The sequence below is a fragment of the Tachypleus tridentatus genome, chromosome 12 (assembly GCF_004210375.1).
Source record: "Tachypleus tridentatus isolate NWPU-2018 chromosome 12, ASM421037v1, whole genome shotgun sequence".
NCBI classification, from domain to species: domain Eukaryota; kingdom Metazoa; phylum Arthropoda; class Merostomata; order Xiphosura; family Limulidae; genus Tachypleus; species Tachypleus tridentatus.
In genome coordinates this window covers 74,077,635-74,100,010 of record NC_134836.1, presented here as the reverse complement: position 1 = coordinate 74,100,010, position 22,376 = coordinate 74,077,635, and the positions used below count along the sequence as shown (strand labels likewise).

Below are 22,376 nucleotides of genomic sequence, written 5' to 3'. Positions count from 1 at the left end.
ATACACTTAATTAAAATAAAAAACACCTCCCACGGTGACTAAGCAGTTACATTTGAGATGTTGTGAGACTAAAATTTTGGGTTCGAACCCTGCAGTAGCACAGCACAGACAGCCCAATGCACAATTTTGTACTTAACAACAAACAAATAAAATAAGAGCTAATAATGGAGTGCTGAGAAGTTGATTAGGTTTCCTGTTTCGATATATTACACTTACTGGATGTTCATTGTAGATGACTTTTCATGTAGATTTATGTCCTTGTATAGTTGCGCCCTCTGATGGCCAAACTCCCTTTTTTCGAATCCTTCGCTTATATTTTTGGAGTTTATTTTGAGCTAAACAATTTATAGCAATAGAGTTGATCAGAATGTAAAGAAATTTCTAAAAAAACAACAACAAATTATATCCATTTGGCGGATTTATTTCGAACATATTTTTCTCTTTTGTTGTAAGAGTACACGAATAAAGCTTCAGTGGCTCTTAACCCAGATAAAGATATTAGTAGATGTGTACCCACTGTCTGAGGAAACTTCAAAACCCTTTATGGGTGAGCCACGTCTATTATTTGTTATTTGTTTTATTCCTAAGTGCACTATGGGCGCTCTATGTATCTCAGAACGGCTGGTTGGGGTATTTACACTTTTACTAATATAGCAGAGAACAACATTACGACCTTCCTAGGTCATCTTCAGGAAAGTCGTAATGTTGTTCTATACTTATCAATAAACGTGTTAATACCTATACCAGCCGTTCTGAGATACATTTTTACTTCAAGTGGGTTTCTCGTCATCAAGAATATAGGCTACCTGTGTTTTCTTCATTACGGGTATCAAAACCTGACCTTTAGCGATAAGGTCTGCAGACATGTCGCCGTGCTACTAGAGAAAGCACAACATTCAGTGAACACTTTAAAAACACTTTGTTTTTGTTTGGATTAAAACCTGAATAATGTTAGCCTGATAAGCCCTCAATCTACCCACTTAAGGTGAATGTAATTTGTAGAATATCTGATACCACCAGACATATCAAAGTTATTGGGTATAGATGGACCTAGTAAGTTATGTAAAGTGTCAGACACACCATAATTCTTGTATACAGATAAAGCTAGTAAGTTATGCAAAGTGTCAGACACACCATAATTATTGTATACAGATAAAGCTAGTAAGTTATGTAAAGTGTCAGACACACCATAATTATTGTATACAGATAAAGCTAGTAAGTTATGTAAAGTGTCAGACACACCATAATTATTGTATACAGATAAAGCTAGTAAGTTATGCAAAGTGTCAGACACCATAATTATTGTATACCGACAGAGCTATTAAGTTATGTAAAGTGTCTGATTTATACGAACCGCAAACTGAAATGTTTGACAATAAAGTATTTAAAGTGTGTAACATAAGTAAAAGAATATCAAACGCATAATTCAGTACATTTTTTCTCGTCTTATATTTAGATAGATGCAGGGAATTTGCTGGAAGGGACCTATTAACACTTGCAAATAAGGGGTAAGCAAAAAAGAAGCCCTTCCCGAATAACAAAAACTTTTGGAAGTCCGAAGACTCTTTCAAAAGGGTCCGGCATGGCCAAGCGTCAAGCGTTTTAAGGCGTTCGACTCGTTATCCGAGGATCGTGGGTTCGAATCCCGGTCGCACCAAACATGGAGGCGTTATAATGTGACGGTCAATCCCACTATTCGTTGGTAAAAGAGTAGCCCAAGAGTTGGCGGTGGGTGGTGATGACTAGCTGCCTTCCCTCTAGTCTTACACTGCTAAATTAGTGGTGGAAGTTTGCTTATTCAGATCTCGATTAGAAATGACGAAATATGATGATGGTCGATATGCCGAGAAAAACTGATTAAATGTTTGTTTAACTATTAACTAAAGGTATGTTTAACTATTGACTACAGGTTTGTTTAACTATTGACTAAAGGTATGTTTAACTATTGACTACAGGTTTGTTTAACTATTGACTACAGGTTTGTTTAACTATTGACTAAAGGTCTGTTTAACTACTGAATAAAGGTTTGTTTAACTATTGACTACAGGTTTGTTTAACTATTGACTAAAGGTATGTTTAACTACTGAATAAAGGTTTGTTTAACTATTGACTAAAGGTCTGTTTAACTACTGAATAAAGGTTTGTTTAACTATTGACTACAGGTTTGTTTAACTATTGACTAAAGGTTTGTTTAACTATTGACTACAGGTTTGTTTAACTATTCACTAAAGGTATGTTTAACTACTGAATAAAGGTTTGTTTAACTATTGACTAAAGGTTTGTTTAACTATTGACTAAAGGTATGTTTAACTATTGACTAAAGGTTTGTTCAACTATTCACTAAATGTATGTTTAACTACTGAATAAAGGTATGTTTAACTATTGACTAAAGGTTTGTTTAACTATTGACTAAAGGTTTGTTTAACTATTGAATAAAGGTATGTTTAACTATTGACTAAAGGTTTGTTCAACTATTCACTAAAGGTATGTTTAACTACTGAATAAAGGTTTTTTTAACTATTGACTGAAGGTTTTTTGAACTATTGACTAAAGGTTTGTTCAACTATTGAATAAAGGTTTTTTTAACTATTGACTGAAGGTTTTTTGAACTATTGATTTCTTGGTATATAATTTAGATGTGCCTACACCTTTAACTTAACTAGTAAGTGTATTTCAGTGTCTTCCAAAGCTGGTTATCAGGAATCACTGGATGTCAAATTTTATGTCTCAAAACTGTATAGTTTTCCTTGAATTAAGATCGCTAAGTCGTCAGTGTAGCCTCAGTGACAGCCATCATTGGCGAGTTGGTTAAAATAAACATTTTTGATGTGAAACTTGTGAAGCTGTCCTGACAGACGTGTCTGGAGTCGTTAATTGGATATTGCATCGAGGGGCTAGGCAGTGGAGGGGTAACCGGGAGATCATATACACAGGAAACACCACCCCCATGTAGCAGTGTACTTGCACTTTACATCTGTTTCATTGACTTTCGTTCAAGTAACATAAAGGGAAGTTACGACTGCTAAAAACGGTTTATGTTTTAAACTGGCAAAGAATTAAACATGGTGGTTTAGTGATACTGTGACACACGTGACTAGTATCATTATAATTCACTGACAAAATGGAGTGTTGGAAGAAAATTAGAAGCGCTATAAAACAAAACGCCCTTTTGTACTCTACCCTGTTGGCTGTGGGTCTCGGAGTAGCCTTAGGTTTAAGTCTTCGCTTGATCCAACCTAATGACGACGTTATTATGATAATTGGAATACCAGGTGACGTTTTCTTACGGGTTTTACGTATGCTAGTGCTGCCCATCATGGTGGCCAGTATTATAACAGGTAAGTTCATCACTATAGCAGATGACCATTACCATAATATACAATAGGTGGCCAACACGATGTTTGTAATCACGCTACATGAATTTGACCAAATATGGTGGCCATTATTATGACACACAAAAGTCAGAAAATATTACATCTATTAACATAATACATGAATATCACCAAATATTATCTCTATTAACGTAATACATTTATATTACCGAATAAAAGTGGTGGCCATCACCACGGTACGTGAATGCTACCAAATATGGTGAAAGTTATTGTGAGTGTCATCTAATACAAATTTTCTGTTCTGTAATGCACGAATGTTACCAAGTATGGTTAGTGAATGGTTACTATTACCATGATACACGAATATCATTAAAGATAATTACTATTATATAAATATTAGCAAATATGATATTCGCTATTATAGTATGTGAGAAATTCAATTATAAGAATATTATGAAATGTGGTTACCTTTATCATAACATACAAATATTATCAACTACGTTTACCACCATCATGTTACAACAATTGAATTGGTGGGTACATGCTCTCCCTACACACTCTATCATGGTGATATGCGTTGTGTTAAGATAAAGTAGTGATACATAGTTCCAAGTTTCACTGTGTCGGTATTTGGGTATTGATGTTGTTAAATACACAGGAAGGTCAGGTACATTTGACCTCTTCCTCCCTCCCGAACGATTATAGCGTCTGTCTTTAGGTTTTTTTTTAAGCTTTGGGCCAGAGTAAAAGTATAACATTATACTCAGGCCCATTTCAGGGCTCAGTCCATGCATGGACGAACAAGAAGTGTTTTTTTTTTCTTCATTTAATTTTTTTATATATATTTTTTTGTATTTTCATATATATATATTTTTTTTTGTATTTTTCTCCTTTTTCTCGATTGAGAGAATGCTACTACTACTTGTAGTAACACACACACACACAAAAAGAAAGTAATAATTATTATTATTATTCAATACTATACTTGAATAATAATTCAAAAAGAGAAAAAAAATAATGATTAAAAAAGAAAATAATAATTATAATAATAAAAAGAAACAAGGACTAAGTGTCTAGTGCACAGTGGCCAGCTTGTGTTACATTTCTTAAATATATGTTAAAAGGGGAGAGGTATTTAGGACTATTTACACCATGTACGTGATATCTGTCGAGATCACACATTAAGTCATTTTTATGCCAATTCTTATTGAAATATTTTAGAGAATTATGCAAGAGTCTTTCAGATATTGTATCTATGTTTGCATACTTGTGCATGAATGTGGTTGAGGTGCTACGTAGTACTTTATATGCTGAAGTTAGCACTGAATTTTGTATACGTTGAAGTTTCTGTACATGTGTGGGTGCTATGTTAATCCAGGCAGGTGATGCATATTCTATTGTTGGTCTAATGTACGTTTTGTAGATTTTAACTATGTTGTCTGGTGATGTTCCTTGGATTTTACCTGAAAGACTTCTTGCATAGTTTGCTCTTTTCCAGATTCGTATCAGTACATTTTTAATATGTGGTAACCACGTTAATTTTGAATCATAGGTTAGACCTAGAAATTTAGCAGATGTAGCAGTCAGTAAAAGTGATCCATTCATATAGAGTTTTGGTGGATCTTTTTTCAGCTTATTCAGTCTGCTGAATAATATGACTTGGGTTTTTGGAATATTGATTTTGATTCTGTATTTCTGTCAGTATTCTTCGATGTTATTTAGGACTGGTTGTAGGTTCGTTGCTGCTATTGACGGAGTGGGGGCACTTTTCCAGACTGCTACATCGTCAGCGAACTGTGATGCATAACCTAAATTTAGGTCCGACAGAGGCATATTACTCACGTACATGATAAATAATATAGGGCTAACAACCCCTCCCTGCGGGACTCCTGCTTCGGGTGAAAAGAACCCTGAGTGGGCCCCATTTACATTTACTTTACACATTCTATTATCCAGGAAGTTGGACAGCCAGCGAATAGTTTCCTGGGGTAATGCCATTTCAAGTAATCTGTGACGTAAGCCGTTATGCCACACTGTGTCAAAAGCTTTCTCAATGTCGATAAAGCAAGCTACAGTGCATTCTTTTTTGTTGAAGCTGTCGGTAATTGATTCTGTAAGTCGAATCAGGTGGTCTGTAGTTTGGCGGTTTTTTCGAAATCCGTTTTGAATTTCTGGTAATTTTGAATTAGGAAACTATTCGCTGGCTGTCCAACTTCCTGGATAACAGAATGTGTAAAGTAAATGTAAATGGGGCCCACTCAGGGTCCTTTTCACCCGAAGCAGGAGTCCCGCAGGAGGGGTTGTTAGCCCTATATTATTTATCATGTACGTGAGTAATATGCCTCTGTCGGACCTAAATTTAGGTTATGCATCACAGTTCGCTGACGATGTAGCAGTCTGGAAAAGTGCCCCCACTCCGTCAATAGCAGCAACGAACCTACAACCAGTCCTAAATAACATCGAAGCATACTGCCAGAAATACAGAATCAAAATTAATATTCCAAAAACCCAAGTCATAGTATTCAGCAGACTGAATAAGCTGAAAAAAGATCCACCAAAACTCTATATGAATGGATCACTTTTACTGACTGCTACTTCTGCTAAATTTCTAGGTCTAACCTATGACTGAAAATTAACGTGGCTACCACATATTAAAATGTACTGATACGAATCTGGAAAAGAGCAAACTATGCAAGAAGTCTTTCAGGTAAAATCAAGGAACATCACCAGACAACATACTTAAAATCTACAAAACGTACATTAGACCAACAATAGAATATGCATCACCTGCCTGGATTAACATAGCACCCACACATGTACAGAAACTTCAACGTATACAAAATTCTGTACTAACTTCAGCATACAAAGTACCACGTAGCACCTCAACCACATTCATGCACAAGTATGCAAACATGGATACAATAGCTGAAAGACTCTTGCATAATTCTCTAAAATATTTCAATAAGAATTGGCATAAAATGACTTAATGTGTGATCTCGACAGATATCACGTACATGATGTAAATGGTCCTAAATACCTCTCCCCTTTAACATATATTTAAGAAATGTAACACAAGCTGCCCACTATGCACTAGACACTTAGTCCTTGTTTCTTTTTATTTTTATAATTATTATTTTCTTTTTTAATCATTATTTTTTCTCTTTTTGAATTATTATTACTTTCTTTTCTGTGTGAGTGTTTGTGTTACTACAAGTAGTAGTAGCATTCTCTCAATCGAGAAAAAGGAGAAAAATACAAAAAAAAAATATATATATATATGAAAATACAAAAAAAAGAAAAAAAATTAAATGAAAAAAAAAAACTTCTTGTTCGTCCATGCATGGACTGAGCCCTGAAATGGACCTGAGTATGATGTTATACTTTTACTCTGGCCCAAAGCTTTAAAAAAAACAAAAAAACCCCTAAAGACAGACGCTATAATCGTTCGGGAGGGAGGAAGAGGTCAAATGTACCTGACCCTCCTGGGTATTTAACAACATCAATACCCAAATACCCACACAGTCAAACAAACTAATTTTGAATTTTCTTCTAAGTAAACTGATAGACTAGTGATACATATTAAGTTTGTTTGTTTGTTTTTTGAATTTCGCGCAAAACTACTCGACGGCTATCTGCGCTAGCCGTCCCTAATTTAGCAGTGTAAATTAACATAAACCGTTTATTTTACTTGTGGACGACCGTCGGTCAAGCAACAACAAAGATACATTTGTCTTATAAAGTTTTTTAAAAGGTGGTTATTTAAATAAAAAAAGACAAACGGATGATAAGAAACGTTGGATCGTTTGTTTCACGTACAAGGTATTGATTAGATATGGGAAAAATACCAAAACCTAAATTGTATTTGTATTCGAAACTGTTGTGTTAATACGAAGACCTAGAATGTAATAAATTATCCCCAACTAGAAATAATGTCCTGATGTAAAATGCTTTAAACTTTCCGAAAGTGTAACTTATTGTGTGAATAACATTCATATCATACTAGTTATGGTTAAGGTAACCATAAACTATCATAATAACCAATCTTTAAATTTTGTATTTTTGGCTAAAATACACGAAATTTGTTTTTTTGAATTTCGCGCAAAGCTACTCGAGGGCTATCTGCGCTAGCCGTCCCTAATTTAGCAGTGTAAGACTAGAGGAAAGGCAGCTAGTCCTCACCACCCACCGCCAACTCTTGGGCTACTCTTTTACCAACGAATAGTGGGATTGACCGTCACATTATAACGCCCCCACGGCTGAAAGGGCGAGCATGTTTGGCGCGACCGGGATTCGAACCCGCGACAATTAGATTACGAGTCGAACGCCTTAACACGCTTGGCCATGCCGGACCCAATATATGAAGTGGTAATTCTAAAACACATCGCAGATAGTAATGACTATATGAAAAAATATGTCATACCTAAACATTATGATAATACAAAGAAACGTCAGATATACCATTATGATGATCATTGTAAGCATAAATTAGCAATAGTCCAATAACAAAAGTTGTGATGAGAAACACGATTGTGAGATCTATGTAACGCAGACATAACTATAACGTCTACTCGACCGGGAGAAGCCCAGGTTATCATGTTTAAAATGTGAATCGAAGGAGCATTAGTTCGCGTCCCGTTTCCAGAAAACTGCGCTCCGATATTTTGGAGCTTTGGATGCATTATAGTAGTAGCAGTTAAATTCTAAAATTTGGATTATACTAGCCAAAAGGTTTACAGTGAGTGCTGTTGGCTAGTTTTCTTTCCTTCTCTCTGCCACTTCAAATTCAGAAACGGTTAGTGCAGGAAAACGCACTAAGTCTACCACACTTTCATTCTGAGGCAAGACATTGATTATTGCAGTAACAACCACTGGTGGTATAATAGATACATTTAACTACTAGGAATGTTGATGATTGCCACGTATAACGTAATGAAATGTGCTTTTTTCTTTCTTATTCAAATGGAGAATACTTCCCTGTATAGCAGGTTTGACTGGACTCATGAGTTTATTAGTTTTAAATTCTGAATTACTGTTTTGTGATGAACTTTCCGAGTAATGAGTAAATGTGTTATCCATTTTACAGATACTTCGATATTCATACCCCTCCTTCAGCGGCACAGTAGTAAGCCTAAAGGCTGATAACGCTGAAAACCGGATTTAAATACACGTGACGAGCACAGCACAGATAATCCGTTGTGTAGATTTGTACTTAACAGAAAAGAAACAAATAAACGAAATATTGATGTATATAAAACATAACGAGCGTCTTATGTATAGTTATTGGCTTTCTTACTTGTCAGAGGAATAAGTTTACTTCTTTAACTAAATATCACAAAAAACGAAAATATTTGAAAGAAATTATTACTTTGTTCTAAATTATAATGTTCTTCACATAGGAAGTGCTACTTTGAGTGGTAAAGCAGAAGGTAAAGTTGCTCTGTGTACCTTTGTTATTTTCATCGCTACAAGCCTAATTGCTTCCCTCATTGGTTTGTTGTTTGTGGCGTTAGTCCATCCAGGAAACCTAAATATAAAATCATCAGCAACAGAACCAAAAGAACAATTTACACCCAATATGAAACTTTTGGATACATTTTTGGACCTCTTCAGGTATGCTGTTTTTCACCAAACTTAACGTAACATCGTCATATGTCTTCTATTTATTCCTAATCTATATTTGTTCAACATTTCGATATCATATCTATTTGTTTAATGTTCCAAAGTGAATTTTATTGCCTCAAAGTCCAGTTTATTTGTTCAATGTCCTGATATCAAGCCTATTTGATTAATGCAACGATATCAAATCTATTTACCCAATACCCCAATATCAAGTGTATTAATTAAATATTACATTATTAAGCCTTTTTATTGAATATCGTAATGTCAATTACATTTGTTTTACGTCTAGATGTAAAGTATATTTTATTAATGCCTTAGTTCAAATCTATTTGGTCTAAGTGTCTAGTCTATCTTATCAATATCTCGATGTCAAATTCATTTAATCAATGTCCCGATGTCAAATCTATTTCTTCAATATCCCAGCGTTAAGTTTATTTTATCTGTGTCCTGAAAAGGACCCTATCTGTTCAATGTCCCAATGTTAAGCTTCTTTGTTTGATGTCTCAGTATCAACGCCATTTCCTTAATGTCCAAACGAAAAGCCGTTTTCTTCATTGTCCAATCTGTGTGATTAACATCCCTGTTTGACCAATATCCAAATGTCAACTATGTTTAATTTATGTTCCAATGTCACAATGTTTTATTAATGTCCCAATCTTCAGCCTTTTGCTCAATGCTCCAATGCCAAGTCTGTTTGATCAATGTCCCAGTATCATGTTTATTGTTCTTTTTCTTGGTTACCAGTCTATTATTCCAATGTGTCTAAATTTAAGTTTTAACTATGAATGTTTTACATATTGTTCATAATAGAGTATTTTTAATATATTAAGAAATTCTGTGACAAGGTAATGAACTAAATAACTCCAAGTATTTAGTAAATTTTTACTGGTTTAGTTTTCATTTATAAATGTGTAGAACGACTGTCTTGTTGATCTAATCGATCTTTCATATCATATCAAAATGTTCGATTGAATAAATGTCTTCGCCATGAAACGTAGATTTTACTGAAAGCTATACATTTTGCCAGCAAATTATTACATGATTTACACTTCCTTATATTAACACAGGATCTCTCTCTAAACCAAGGGCTTTTCGGTGGCAGGAATCGAACGTAATAATTCCAATATTTATTCAGTTTAGATAAAATTCACGTGTGATGTAGCAGATTGGATACAGCTATTACAATTTACAGTTTTCAACTTGGACTAACATGAACAGAGTAGCCACACCATCTTCAGAAGCCCTATAATTAATGACGGTACTTCTTGTTGTGAAACCACGGGTTTGTTGCATCAGGTTTCTTCATTATCATCTGTTGTTGCATCTGTTTCTCAGACAAAACCCAACAGAGATTTACCAGACTGTGACTGGAACTTTGCTATTCTTCGGTATGTCATCATTAGTCATTGTTATTCCCTTTATTATCTTCATATATAAGGCATCAAGATCTTCCATTTGAATTCCGTGCATGCCTTGGGAATGCAAGCACAATTGATATTTTTTTATTGTTGTTGTTTTGTTTCTACAGACCTTGTTGAGGTGAATCCATCTATCAAATTCCAAGGTGCTCAAAAATAGCTTTGATATTAATCAGGTTTGGTTTGTTTTGAATTTCGCGCAAAGCCACACGAGGGCTATCTGTGTTAGCCATCCCTAATATAGCAGTGTAAGACTAGAGGAAAGGCGGTTAGTCATCACCACCCACCGCCAACTCTTGGGCTACTCTTTAATAACATAGACTTATATCAGCAGATCAGAAGACATGGAAAATATATGAAATTAAAACAAAACCAATTCACAGTTAAACCAAAGTGTTAGTTTAAAATAGTTAACTTTATGAAAGTGCTTAAAGTACCGTATAAAGTGCACTTTTTAAATGTCAGTAATTTGAATAACTGAATTTTTTGGGTATAATTTTATTGTGAAGAAGAAAAAAATAACTGTGTGAATTTGTTCCATTATGTTTATTGAACAGTACTATAAACAGATGTTTATAAATGAATAAACTTGTATTTCAGAAATGCCTTACCAGAAAATCTCGTGGAGGCATGCGTGAAGCAGGTGAGTTTTCAAATCAAATCATGTATTTAGATACTTAATTATACTAAAAAAAAATCATAAATCGTCCTTATAAATGTTAGATCTCGACAGTTTGGTGATAAAGGGGTAAATTTAGTGAAACCTTAGAAAGAAACGTTTTGACATTATTTTGACCAATGAAAGAGTGCCTTAATGTTATATAGATATACAGATTTCATCAAATTAGATTGTGTTTTATTTTATGCACATTATTTTACTTACTTAAATGATTAATAAGAATTTCCGAGAGAAAATAAAAGATTATATATATATATATATATTGCAAACAGTGGCGACCGTCTGTTTCCCGTTTGAAAAGCTGTTCACATAGGCAAACCTCAACATTCACTTTTAAAAAGACGATAGAGCAGACATGAATATCGTTGATGTCAAATTTTATTTCACAAGCAGGTTGTTCTACACTAAATTGTTAGTAATAAATCATACTGTCAATCACCTTTTAAAATGTGACTTAACTTAAATAATATAAATACTGATTTACCATATGTTATTGTTGAGTTACTCTTGGCATAACTGTAATGCTCAACAACTTCTTTTCATTACGGGCGATATAAGTAGCTTAGAACTTTGGCTCTGAGTGAAATGCAATTGATTTTTTTAAAGTCAATAAAATAATTTAAGTTGACAGATTAACTTAATATTTTCCCATGGGGACGAGTACTTTTGCTTTCAGTAATATGGCAATTACTCTATAGCTGTATTATTTCACTGCCGATGAAATGTTTCACTTAATACCAGGGACCATAAGGTTGGGGGAGTTTTACAGACTGGGATGTGGTGTGAGGGTTACTTACGTTACCAAACACCTTGACAACAATTGTTTCGGTGTGCGCTGAATTAAGTTAGTGAAAAGTTATTTTTCGTAAATTTTGTTTCTGTCATAGAACACGAGAATTAGGCTAAGAATTTTGAACACTTTATTATTATTATAGTGTCTACATTCCAGAGAACTATTTTCCTTTTTCCATATCTAATATCACTATTTTGGCAGATTATTTGTTTCCTTGTATTTATTTAAATGCAAAGCTGTACAGTCTGTATTGAGATAACATAAAACAAATAAAATGAAAAACTGAAGAGGATGAGATCTACAGAATCTCATTTGTGTCACACGTCATCTTTTATAGATTGCGTAGTGCGTAGCCTGGGTGGATCAAGTACTATTTACACCTCTTTTTCCCTCCTTTACGATGTTTATTTTCAAATGCTATATATTAATATTATGATATGAGACCACAAAACACTACTATGTTTATTATACCAATCCTTTTTTCCTCTTCAGGGTCATACCCTTAACTATCATTTTGTAGCTTTTGTGCTTATTTGTCATTTCTCTTCACTTGATCGTAAAACACACCCAAACAGTTCCATTGACAAATCGTCGCTTTGTCACCTGATTACACTATCGAGTGCCTATTTGACATAAGGTACCCTTTTAAATACACTTTTGATAATTTAATCTAAGCGGTACTTCTATTGTCTAATATACGTGGACTTTTTCTTATAGTGCGTATTGAATGGTCAGAGACACTTAGGACTATCATGTATGGTATAACGATCTATGGAGGTTAGCAAATTATTTTTATACATATTTTCATACACATACTTGAATGAGCTATGTAGGAATCTGGTGTGGATTCGTGGCATACTTGTACACAGATTTTGAATTCGTTTTTCGGGAACTCAAGATGAGCGGGTGTAAACACTTCTTTTACAGAAATAAATAAACATACATTACTGTGTTACAGAAGATTTTTTTGAAATTAGATATACACCAAGTACGAAGAAAATCCTTATAATAACAAGACGTTTTCTAGAAAGTTAAACACTCGACCAGGAACGAATGCCTTAGGTAAGAAATGTTTGTTTGTTTTCATCTTATAGAATTTAATGGTTCGATACCAAACAACAAAAACATATTATATCATTTTTAAAATATGGTTATATTGTAATGGTTTTATAATACCATTAATATTGTAATGGTTTTTCTAGCATGATAATTCTATCGTGCTAGACTATTTTGTATCATGTCACAATTCCATGCTGCAATGAAATATTCTAATTAATTCTGATGGCATCCACATACTGAACAATTGTCTTTAAAATCAAGAAAAAATCTCTTTTTTGTTATCGAGCAATAAAATGTTTCATTAATTTATCTCGCACTGCAGGATTGATCGTCTTTTCCCTCGTGTTTGGTGTCACATTAGGAACCCTTCGAGAAAGATCACAAATCATGATTAAATTCTTCATTGGTTTGGATAAAACTGTTATGAAACTTGTTTTGAAAGTCATGTGGTAAGTGTTGGTAGAAGTATTTTGTTTTGTTCGAAAGTCACGTTCTAGCAAGGGATTTGAATTTACTAGTTAACGTCGTTGTTTGATACTCGTCATGAAGCTTAAAATAAGTGCTATGTAGTAACAGGATTTTATTCCAAGTCATAGCAGTCAGTAGTCGATAACAAAATGTGTATGTGGGAGTGGGGACAAACCTGGAAATATATCAACTTGCCAGAAGGACACTCAAGGAAATTCGGGGCATGCTTCTCTCTCAGAAGTTTGCGAATAAAGTTACATTTCTAGGCTATTTTAATATACTGGAGGATTTAAAACGAACAGGAAAAATTATTTCTGTATGTGGTGGAGGGAAAAGAAAATTGAACGAGGTGCTGCCAATATGACATAAATAAAACAGTTTTATTACTATGTTACACAAAGTTCACAGATTGAACAAAGATATATAGTACGTGTATACATGTTAACCTGAAGATGACCTGAGAAGGTCGAAACGTTGTTCTGTACTTTAATTTAATTAAAGTTTTTTAATACCCATACCAGCCGTCTTGAAAATACATTTTTACTTCAAGTGGGCTTCTCATCATCATGAGATATTGTACGTGTTTCTCATTTACATCCACTGTTCATAATATGTATCATATATTTATTTAGGAAATTATAGACCTATAAGATCCACAAAACAAAGGCGAGAGATCAAGAAATGTTAAGGGTTCGATGACAGCTCCTCGATTGACGTGGATAAGATTTTGTTAAATAGTTTTCAAACACACTCACTTCATCACTGCATAAATTCCTTCAGCTTCAATGACATAAAATTACATGAAATGAAACCAATTCATAAAAAATTAAAATAGTCACGAACCGCTCATATGTGTTACATATAAAGAAATCCTCTAAAATAATAGTATGAATTTAAGACAGTTAAAAATCTAGTATTCAGGAAGGTTTTATTTTATTATACCTACATACTGTAAATATCTCATTAACGTCAGTCCAGCACTTGAGGGTTTTGCACTGTCGTCACTCCCAGTGTAATTCAAAATTAAAGAAAGTAATTTGATATTAACAATATATATATTACCATTGAATGATAAAAGTAAAACAAATGTTCATTTATGAACCAACTTTAATAAAATTGTTTTTTTAAAGAGGGAAACATATAATAATAATTTGAAAATATTTTTTATATGTTGGAATGACTACGTCAATAAATATAGAAACCAGATTGGGAAGAATATATAAAAACCATACAAGTATTCCCACAGAAGCAGCCAATAAGTGCTGAATCAATCTTACAGGCTTACAGTTATTAGCTACTTCAGTACTATTCAGTTAAATCATTTTCTGTCGATGATAGAAGTTCAGCATTTAATTCTATAAAAAAATTATTCTTGGTAAGATATGGCTAATAATGTAGTGATATTTGTATGGTTTTCTGCAGTCATCTCTATCTTGTTTCTATACAGTTTCGCATTACTATCTCTACACCATACTTAATGTTTTTTTCTCTAATAACTCTTGTCTTCGAGAGAATTATCGACAATAAACCCAACTAATTCCAGAAAATAAACGATCGTACTTCTTTTTCTAGGTTGACTCCAATAGGTGTCTTAAGCTTGGTTTGTTCCAAACTTCTCGCGGTCTCCAATATTACGACATTGTTACAGCAGATGGCGGTTTTCGTAGCTTCTGTTCTGGGAGCTCTGACTACAGAAGTAATGGTTGCTCAGCCTCTGCTTTTCTTCTTCGTCACTCGTGAGAACCCATACATCTTCCTCGTCAGATTGTTGCAAGCTATGGTAACAGCGTTTGCTGTATCATCGAGGTTTGAGTTCCTTTTCTAACTTTCAATTTATTTTTATTAACTTTCAAATCAAACATAGCAACGAAGAGAAAACAAAACTCCGTCTATCACTAACACACGTTTCAAATCGTTCTCGTGTTATTTCACGTTTCTTCGACTACGCTCGTATTTCTTCTCATTTTATTTTCACTTTGTTTATAATCCGTTTACTTCTACTTGGTTGTTCAACTCTTGTCATCTTTGTTTTATGTCTTAAATGACTCTCACATAGTTCTGTATTACTTTTTTATCAGAACTTCTGTCTTCTACACATTGTATAGCACTTACTGGATAATTTAATCTGCTTTTTTGTGGATTAGCTATTTATCAGAACATCTGTTATTAAATTTCTGAATCACTTAACAGCATAATACTTTTCTCTGTATTAGTTGCTCATGAGAACTTCTATCTGTTAAGCTTTAAAGATTATTAACAGAACAGTTTTTATGTGTGTTTCAGGTCCAGTAACTTATCAGATTTTTATTCACACGGATGGTCGTTAAAAAAGTGACTAATGAGATAACTGAACAAATGATATGACAACTTTTCCACACTATAAGTATTCAGTGCCTAATAGACACTTCGGGAAATACAAGGGAATAAATCTTTTAGAGAAACAATGTTTTGTTAGAAAAATTAATGCATGTTTCGATTAGATTGAATATCTATACATATATATATCAATGAAATTTTTAGGCCTTAGTTTTGGTGCTATTACTTAGCTCTGTTACAATGCCAGTGACCTTACGATGTCTGGAAGAGAAGTGTAAGGTCGATAGACGAGTCACCAGGTTTGTGGTTCCTTTAGGGACGACGATAAACATGAATGGAACTGCCCTGTTTATCACCATGTCAACGTTTTTCATCGCTCAGATGAACGGAATTCCTCTGCAAGCAGGCGATTACTTAGCAGTTGTGTAAGATGTTTTTAAAGTTCAGATCTGTCACTATGGTTGTTTATCATAGATAAAGATTTAATACGTCATAAAACTGTACCTCTCTATATGAAAAACAAAACTTAAGTAAAATTACACCTTTCTTATGTTAAATCTACCCTGTGCGAAAACAAATCTGAGTAAAGTTTATAATTTTGAGGTAAACATGGAAAATGTATTTTGTAACTGCAATTCCAAAGCATCTGAAAACTGGGCGTAGTCTAATGGTTACCTTGCACAGACTGCAAATCAGTGGGTTCATGGTTCCTTTCCCGTTGCATCAAAAACGTATTCCGCACTTTAAAACCGTATGCTTGCTGTCAGAGTTATGTTTCGATCCCACTATTCGGTCAGATTAGAGTAGCTCAAGAGTTGGCGGTAGGTGCTATTGACTAGCTGCCTTCTCTTGAGTGCATCACCTTAGTTATAATGAGAGCTATATATGTGTGTGTGCGGATAGTACTTGTGTAGCTTCGCGAAGAAAATTGTAGAAAACAAACAATATATGATGAAGTATGCTTTGGTCAAAGGTCACTTGCAGACCGTTTAACACTTAATGGTATGCAGGTCAACACCTATTTTACAGCATATTTCCGCGTTTCTCTTAATTGGACTTTACGGACCACCTGAGGTTCTACAATGGTACTCCAAGGAGTCCATGAATTATGTCAGAAATTTCATAAAAATATTTTTAAAATATGATTTATAGAATAAAAATGTTTTTCGTTACATCGAAGTTACAAGAATTAAAATATTTAATTTTCGATATATCAGCCTTTAGTGTATGCGGAATGTTTGCTTGTTTTTGTTTTCTTTTCAAAATACTCAAAATATAAGGTTTTACCAGTTACGTATTTCTTTGTCTATTTAAGAGTTGGGTCTGTTTTGAATTTCGCGCAAAGCTACACGAGGGCTATCTGCGCTAGCCGTCCCTAATTTAGTAGTGTAAGACTAGAGGGAAGGCAGCTAGTCATCACCACCCAACGAATAGTGGGATTGACCGTACAATTATAACGCCCCCACGGCTGAAAGGGCAAGCATGTTTGGTGCGACGGAGATTCGAGGCCGTGACCCTCAGATTACGAGTCGAACACCTTAACCCACCTGGCCATGCCGGGCCACCACTTTTTTAAATTTGATTTTTTTCTCAGTTCTCTAGCTTTAAATAAGTTCACATGTTTGCTATCACAGATTATAAACTTAATGCAATATTACGAACAGTATCATCAATGATATTTAATTAACAGTGAAGTTTCAACAAACTTACTTTGTCTACTGTTAGAATAAGTAATTGTGTATCGCATATATAAAATGATTATTTATTTTTTATTGTTAGAGTAACTAAAGAAAATCATATATAATAAAGAGCTATTATTTACTGTTCGAGTTGGGTTTGAACTTCGCGCAAACCTATTCGAGGGCTATCTGTTCCCTCGCGTGCTGAATGTGTTTGTTTGTAGTTAAGTACCAAACTACAGAATTGGCTATCTGTGCTCTGGCGGGTATCGAAACCTGGTTTCGTGTGTTAAGAGTTCGCAGAAATGTCGCTAAATGAGAATAAAATAAATATAACACGACACCTGTCTCCAGTTAATATTAAAAAATATAGTTAAACATCAGGAAGATATCCCTATCTAACCATATTGGTTTGAATTTCACGCAAAGATACACGAGGGCCATTTGCTCCGTCCCTAATTTAGCAGCGCAAGATTAGTGGGAAGACAGCTAGTTATCAACACCCACCGCCAAACTCTTGGGCTACTATTTTATTAACGAGTAGTGGGATTGATCGTCACATTATAACATTTCCACGGCTGAAAGAGCGAGCATGTTTGGTGCGACGAAGGTTCGAACCTGTGACCCTCGAATTACGAATCGAGCGCCTTAACCACCTGACTATGCCGAGCTTGTTTATTTAAGAGTTGTTACGTTTAGAACTGTGCGAAACTATTTGTAGACACCATTTATATTCATCAAGTTGTATAATTAATAACAGTTTAACAACTGATCAATTCGTTTTCCAAATACTTGATTATCCCTCAGAGTTTAAGTTTAATGTTATTTGTTACGCGTACGTAGTTTATAAAATATTCCTTTTGTTGATACAATCGTTTCCTAATAATATAGTCTTCTTACAAAAGCTAAAACGTTCTATCTATTCAGCTCTGACAGTGTCCTTTAAAGTGTAGATTTCGAGCCTATGCGAAGAAATACAGAAAAAAACTTCTAAGCAAAGCGTTCACAAGGGGGGAGGAACAAGTAGGGTTTACGTCCTCCACCAATAACTACTTGTACGAACTCGGTCATTATGGTCGAAGTACTACGGTGGTCAAATTTAAATTTGTGCGCACGGCCCTGATACTAAGAACATTTAGAAAGTTGATTTACCGTAATTGTATGATGTTAAAGGAACTAATTATGAAGTTCATAATAATGTTTTTTGTGGTGTTTTAGAATTACCGCTACTGCTGTCAGTGTAGCCGCAACGTCTGTTCCCAGTTCTTCATTATTCCTCATGGTCATGTGCTTGTCTGCTATTGGTGCTCCTGTCAGTGACGTCAGCCTTTTGTTTGCTGTAGAATGGATCAAGTAAATTGTGTTTATAATATTCTTATGTTTATAGAACTGTATATGAAATATTTTAATCAAAGTTTTGGTGGTTCTGAGTCTATTGGCTTAGAGCGTTAAAAATTCTGGTTTCGTATCGCAAAATCGATAACATTTTTATCATTTATATTTTGTATGTATTATACATAATTGAATACCATTTAGAAATAGAGATATTACTTGCCATTTACAGAACTGATCAGATATCTGCCTTCACCCTGGTCTAACACTTATAAGTTAAAGACGGCTATACTCTGATAACCTTCGTGTATCTTGGCGCGAAATTTCCTTTAAGGGAAACAAATCCACTCATTGTAGGTGGAAAAACAAAATTAAATAAAAGATTGAGAACTAATAAAATTAGATGAAATAAAATTATTATGAAGTAACCATAATGTCAAATCTTCGTGATGGTTTAGTGTTACACTATAAGTTATAATATGTGCTAAGAAATAAATCAGAATTGCTGTTTTATTTAATATTATAAAAATTATATGAGACTTTATTTACTATTACTTAATATGTAAGTTAATTATCAAAACAACCTTTAACCACTACGAATAAAACGCAGTATAATTTGGGGTATATGATCACAGATGACCGCAGAAGTTTGGAGGCTTTGATTTGGTTATTTGAGAGCAAAATCATATTGGGCTGTTATGTCCACTGAGGGGAATTGAGCCCCGTATTTTAGCAATGTATAGATTTACCGATCTCCCACTTGAGGACTCCAGGTGGGAATAACTTATCCCAGGCTATTATTCTGAAATTTCGATACGATTCTCTGACTGATTATTACTTATTTATGTACACCGGATTTAGTCAACTATATTTAAAGAGTATTATTTTCTAATACACTTTTTGTACTTTTTATGTTTTACGAACCGTGTTCAAACATAAAAAAATTGAATGTTGTTTTTAATGCTGATTTCACAAATATAAATTAAAATTTGGAGAAATGAAAAGAAATATTTTATATTTAGTTTACTGAAAAGAAGTACTTTTATCGTTGCATACAAATCTATGTATTTAAATAAATTACAATAGATCAATATAATACTCAATATGTAATAAATTAAATGTGAAACTTCACAAATGTTTTTCAATATTTGCTTGATGACATCATCATCATTTGTTTGTTTGTTTTGAATTTTGCACAAAGCTACACAAGGGCTATCTGCGCTAATTGTTCCTAATTTAGCAGTGTAAGATTAGAGGGAATGCAGCTAGTCATCACTACCTACCCCCAACTCTTGGGGTACTTTTTTACGAACGAATAGTGGAATTTACCGTAACATTATAACGCCCCCACGGCTAAAAGGGCGAGAATGTTTGATGTGGCGGGGATTCCAACCCGCAACGCAATCATTTTCAACTGAAGAACAGGTCTAATGTACCTGACCCTCCTCGGTATTTAACATCAATACCCAAATACCGACACAGTGAAACTGGAGAACAACACTGAAATAATACTAAGTACCTAGCGATATTTTCACAGATACTAGTAAATTCGTTGCATGTTTTTTGTTTGTTTTCTTTACACTTAGCTCTAGTACGAATTTTAGATTCATTTTGATCTTTCGGCGACAAAATTTCTCATCTGTAATAATTTTGTTCTCTTGAAGAAATCTTGTGGTTACTTCTTCTGACTGCAAGCGTGTCGAAAATTATTTTAAATTTCTCTCATCATTCATGGTAGGAGCAGGTTAGGTCAGTTTAGGTGAGGCTAGATCGAGTTAGAATAATTGTTAAATAATTAAGGTGATTATTTAAGTAAACAATAAATGTATTCTTTTAAAAATATTTTCTTATTAAAAATAAATTCTCCAAATTTTAATTTAATTTCTGAAATTAGCATTAAAAACTACATTTAAAAATACATTTTTATTCCATTTGAATGTGGTGCTTGAAATAGAATAGATTCCATTTTTAAACTAAGTTATTCAAATAACTTTTTCTTTGAAATTTCGGGAAGGAGGGGAGAAATTCTCCCATTGTCCCATCGATGCACCCTGGGTGAGAACACAAATAGGATCAACATAGCTGTGAGAATACACCGTTTACAAGTTTTCACTCTCGTTCTCTAATTTCACGCCTTAAAAAATAATAAATAGAAAAAAAACAATAAGTTAGGAGAGCGAGATGTGGGTGCTGAAGCCCACAACATCTCACATCTCCGCTGCCAACAGATAGTTGTGGGAATGTGGCCGCTCTCTAAAAAAAATGTAAAATTAAAGAAAAATAAAAAATAAATAAGGTTTTATCATGAGGGTAGATAAGGGGACCTCTTGAGGTTGACAATTCATCCGTCATTATAGTAATAAAAAGTCTAAATTAATAAGTCAGATTTGTTATTACAGTAGACAAATTACTTGCTTATATAAGCATGAAAGCCAAACCAAATTATCTGAGCTTTAGATCAATTTTAGAATTATGTATATCTTGTAATGTTTCACTTCATTAACTGATTTTCCTCCTAGAACCAGCTAGAACAATAACTTATTGTATTTACAGTGACCGTTCACGAACAATCAACAACGTCATAGGTGACGCTTTTGCTAGTGGAATGGTTGCTCATCTCTGTCGTAAGGACCTGGAAAACGATGACAATACAGATGACTTAACAGTTCGGGCTTCAAATATAATGTAATTTTTTAAATATTTAAATAGATGACTACAGACTATATAAGCTTATAGATTCTGTAAGATCATACCAGGATGCCCAATAAAATAGTTATTTTTGAGATTTATCTCTTGCTTATTTAAACTAAAATGGCACAAAAAAGTAACTTAATAATAAAAACGATTGAATAAAGACTTATTGTTCAATTACTTCTTCAATTTGTTTACTGATAACAAAGCAACTAACAGGGTAATGAAGAAAATTACTTGCAATGTGCTCGTATTTTGAACTATGCTTTTGGTGAGATAATGAAGAACAACACAACGTTGTGTAAGACACAACGTCTTACTTAAACCTGATAAGGTGATATTCGTCATTAGAACCTGGTATAAATATAACACTCTCGAAAAATACCTGAACGTACTAAACTATTTTACCACCAGCTTTTGTTTTGGAAGTTCTTAAAACGATGCATCGTAGAAAATCAATATTATTAGAAAACATCTGGATATTCTAAATTATTCTGTCATCAGCTTTTATTTCGGGAGATCATTAAATAATTATAAAGTCAAAGTTGCCATATTTTAAGTCCTTGGAAAAATTCACAAAACAGTACAAATAGTATTTACTGTAATTTATACATAAAAAGAGAAAGCATCACGAAATCCATTAGACAATATATATACCTGTGTGCTGAAATAAAATTAGAACGATTTACTGTATTGACTGACTACTGGTATACAAACAGCTAATTAAAAGCCTTTATCCTATAATCTCTTATTTTAAATAATTATATGATTTTTTGACGTCTGTAAAAATTCAAGTTATATAAAGTGAGATCACTAGAGTTTGAATACTAATAATAAATAAAATTAACTCGTAACTGAAAATTATCAGCAGCACATATGAATTGCTTACAGCAGTCATAATTGGGTAATATTTTTATAACTAGGCAGTATTTTTATAGCTGAGCATCGAATAAAACAATTGGAATTTTCATAATAAATATAACAAAAAAG

At 33.7% G+C, this 22,376-nt stretch overlaps 1 protein-coding gene across 1 annotated transcript; it reads left to right on the top strand.

Annotated features, from left to right (window-relative positions):
* The first annotated feature begins 2,896 nt into the window (after positions 1 to 2,896).
* On the top strand, positions 2,897 to 21,476 carry LOC143233617 (excitatory amino acid transporter 2-like). The gene is made up of 9 exons (XM_076470018.1): positions 2,897 to 3,338; positions 8,729 to 8,942; positions 10,970 to 11,012; positions 12,819 to 12,903; positions 13,223 to 13,349; positions 14,941 to 15,174; positions 15,915 to 16,109; positions 18,582 to 18,716; positions 21,249 to 21,476. The coding sequence occupies exons 1-9, from the start codon at positions 3,122 to 3,124 to the stop codon at positions 21,382 to 21,384; spliced, it is 1,386 nt and encodes a 461-aa protein (XP_076326133.1). The 5' UTR covers positions 2,897 to 3,121; the 3' UTR covers positions 21,385 to 21,476.
* Positions 21,477 to 22,376: the final 900 nt, after the last annotated feature.

Excerpts from the sequence above, each read along its gene's own strand:
- LOC143233617 (XM_076470018.1), top strand. The coding sequence starts at position 3,122 with ATGGAGTGTTGGAAGAAAATTAGAAGCGCTATAAAACAAAACGCCCTT. Across the intron at positions 12,904-13,222 it reads ACCAGGAACGAATGCCTTAG|GATTGATCGTCTTTTCCCTC; the intron begins GTAAGAAATGTT and ends CTCGCACTGCAG. Across the intron at positions 16,110-18,581 it reads GGCGATTACTTAGCAGTTGT|AATTACCGCTACTGCTGTCA; the intron begins GTAAGATGTTTT and ends GTGGTGTTTTAG.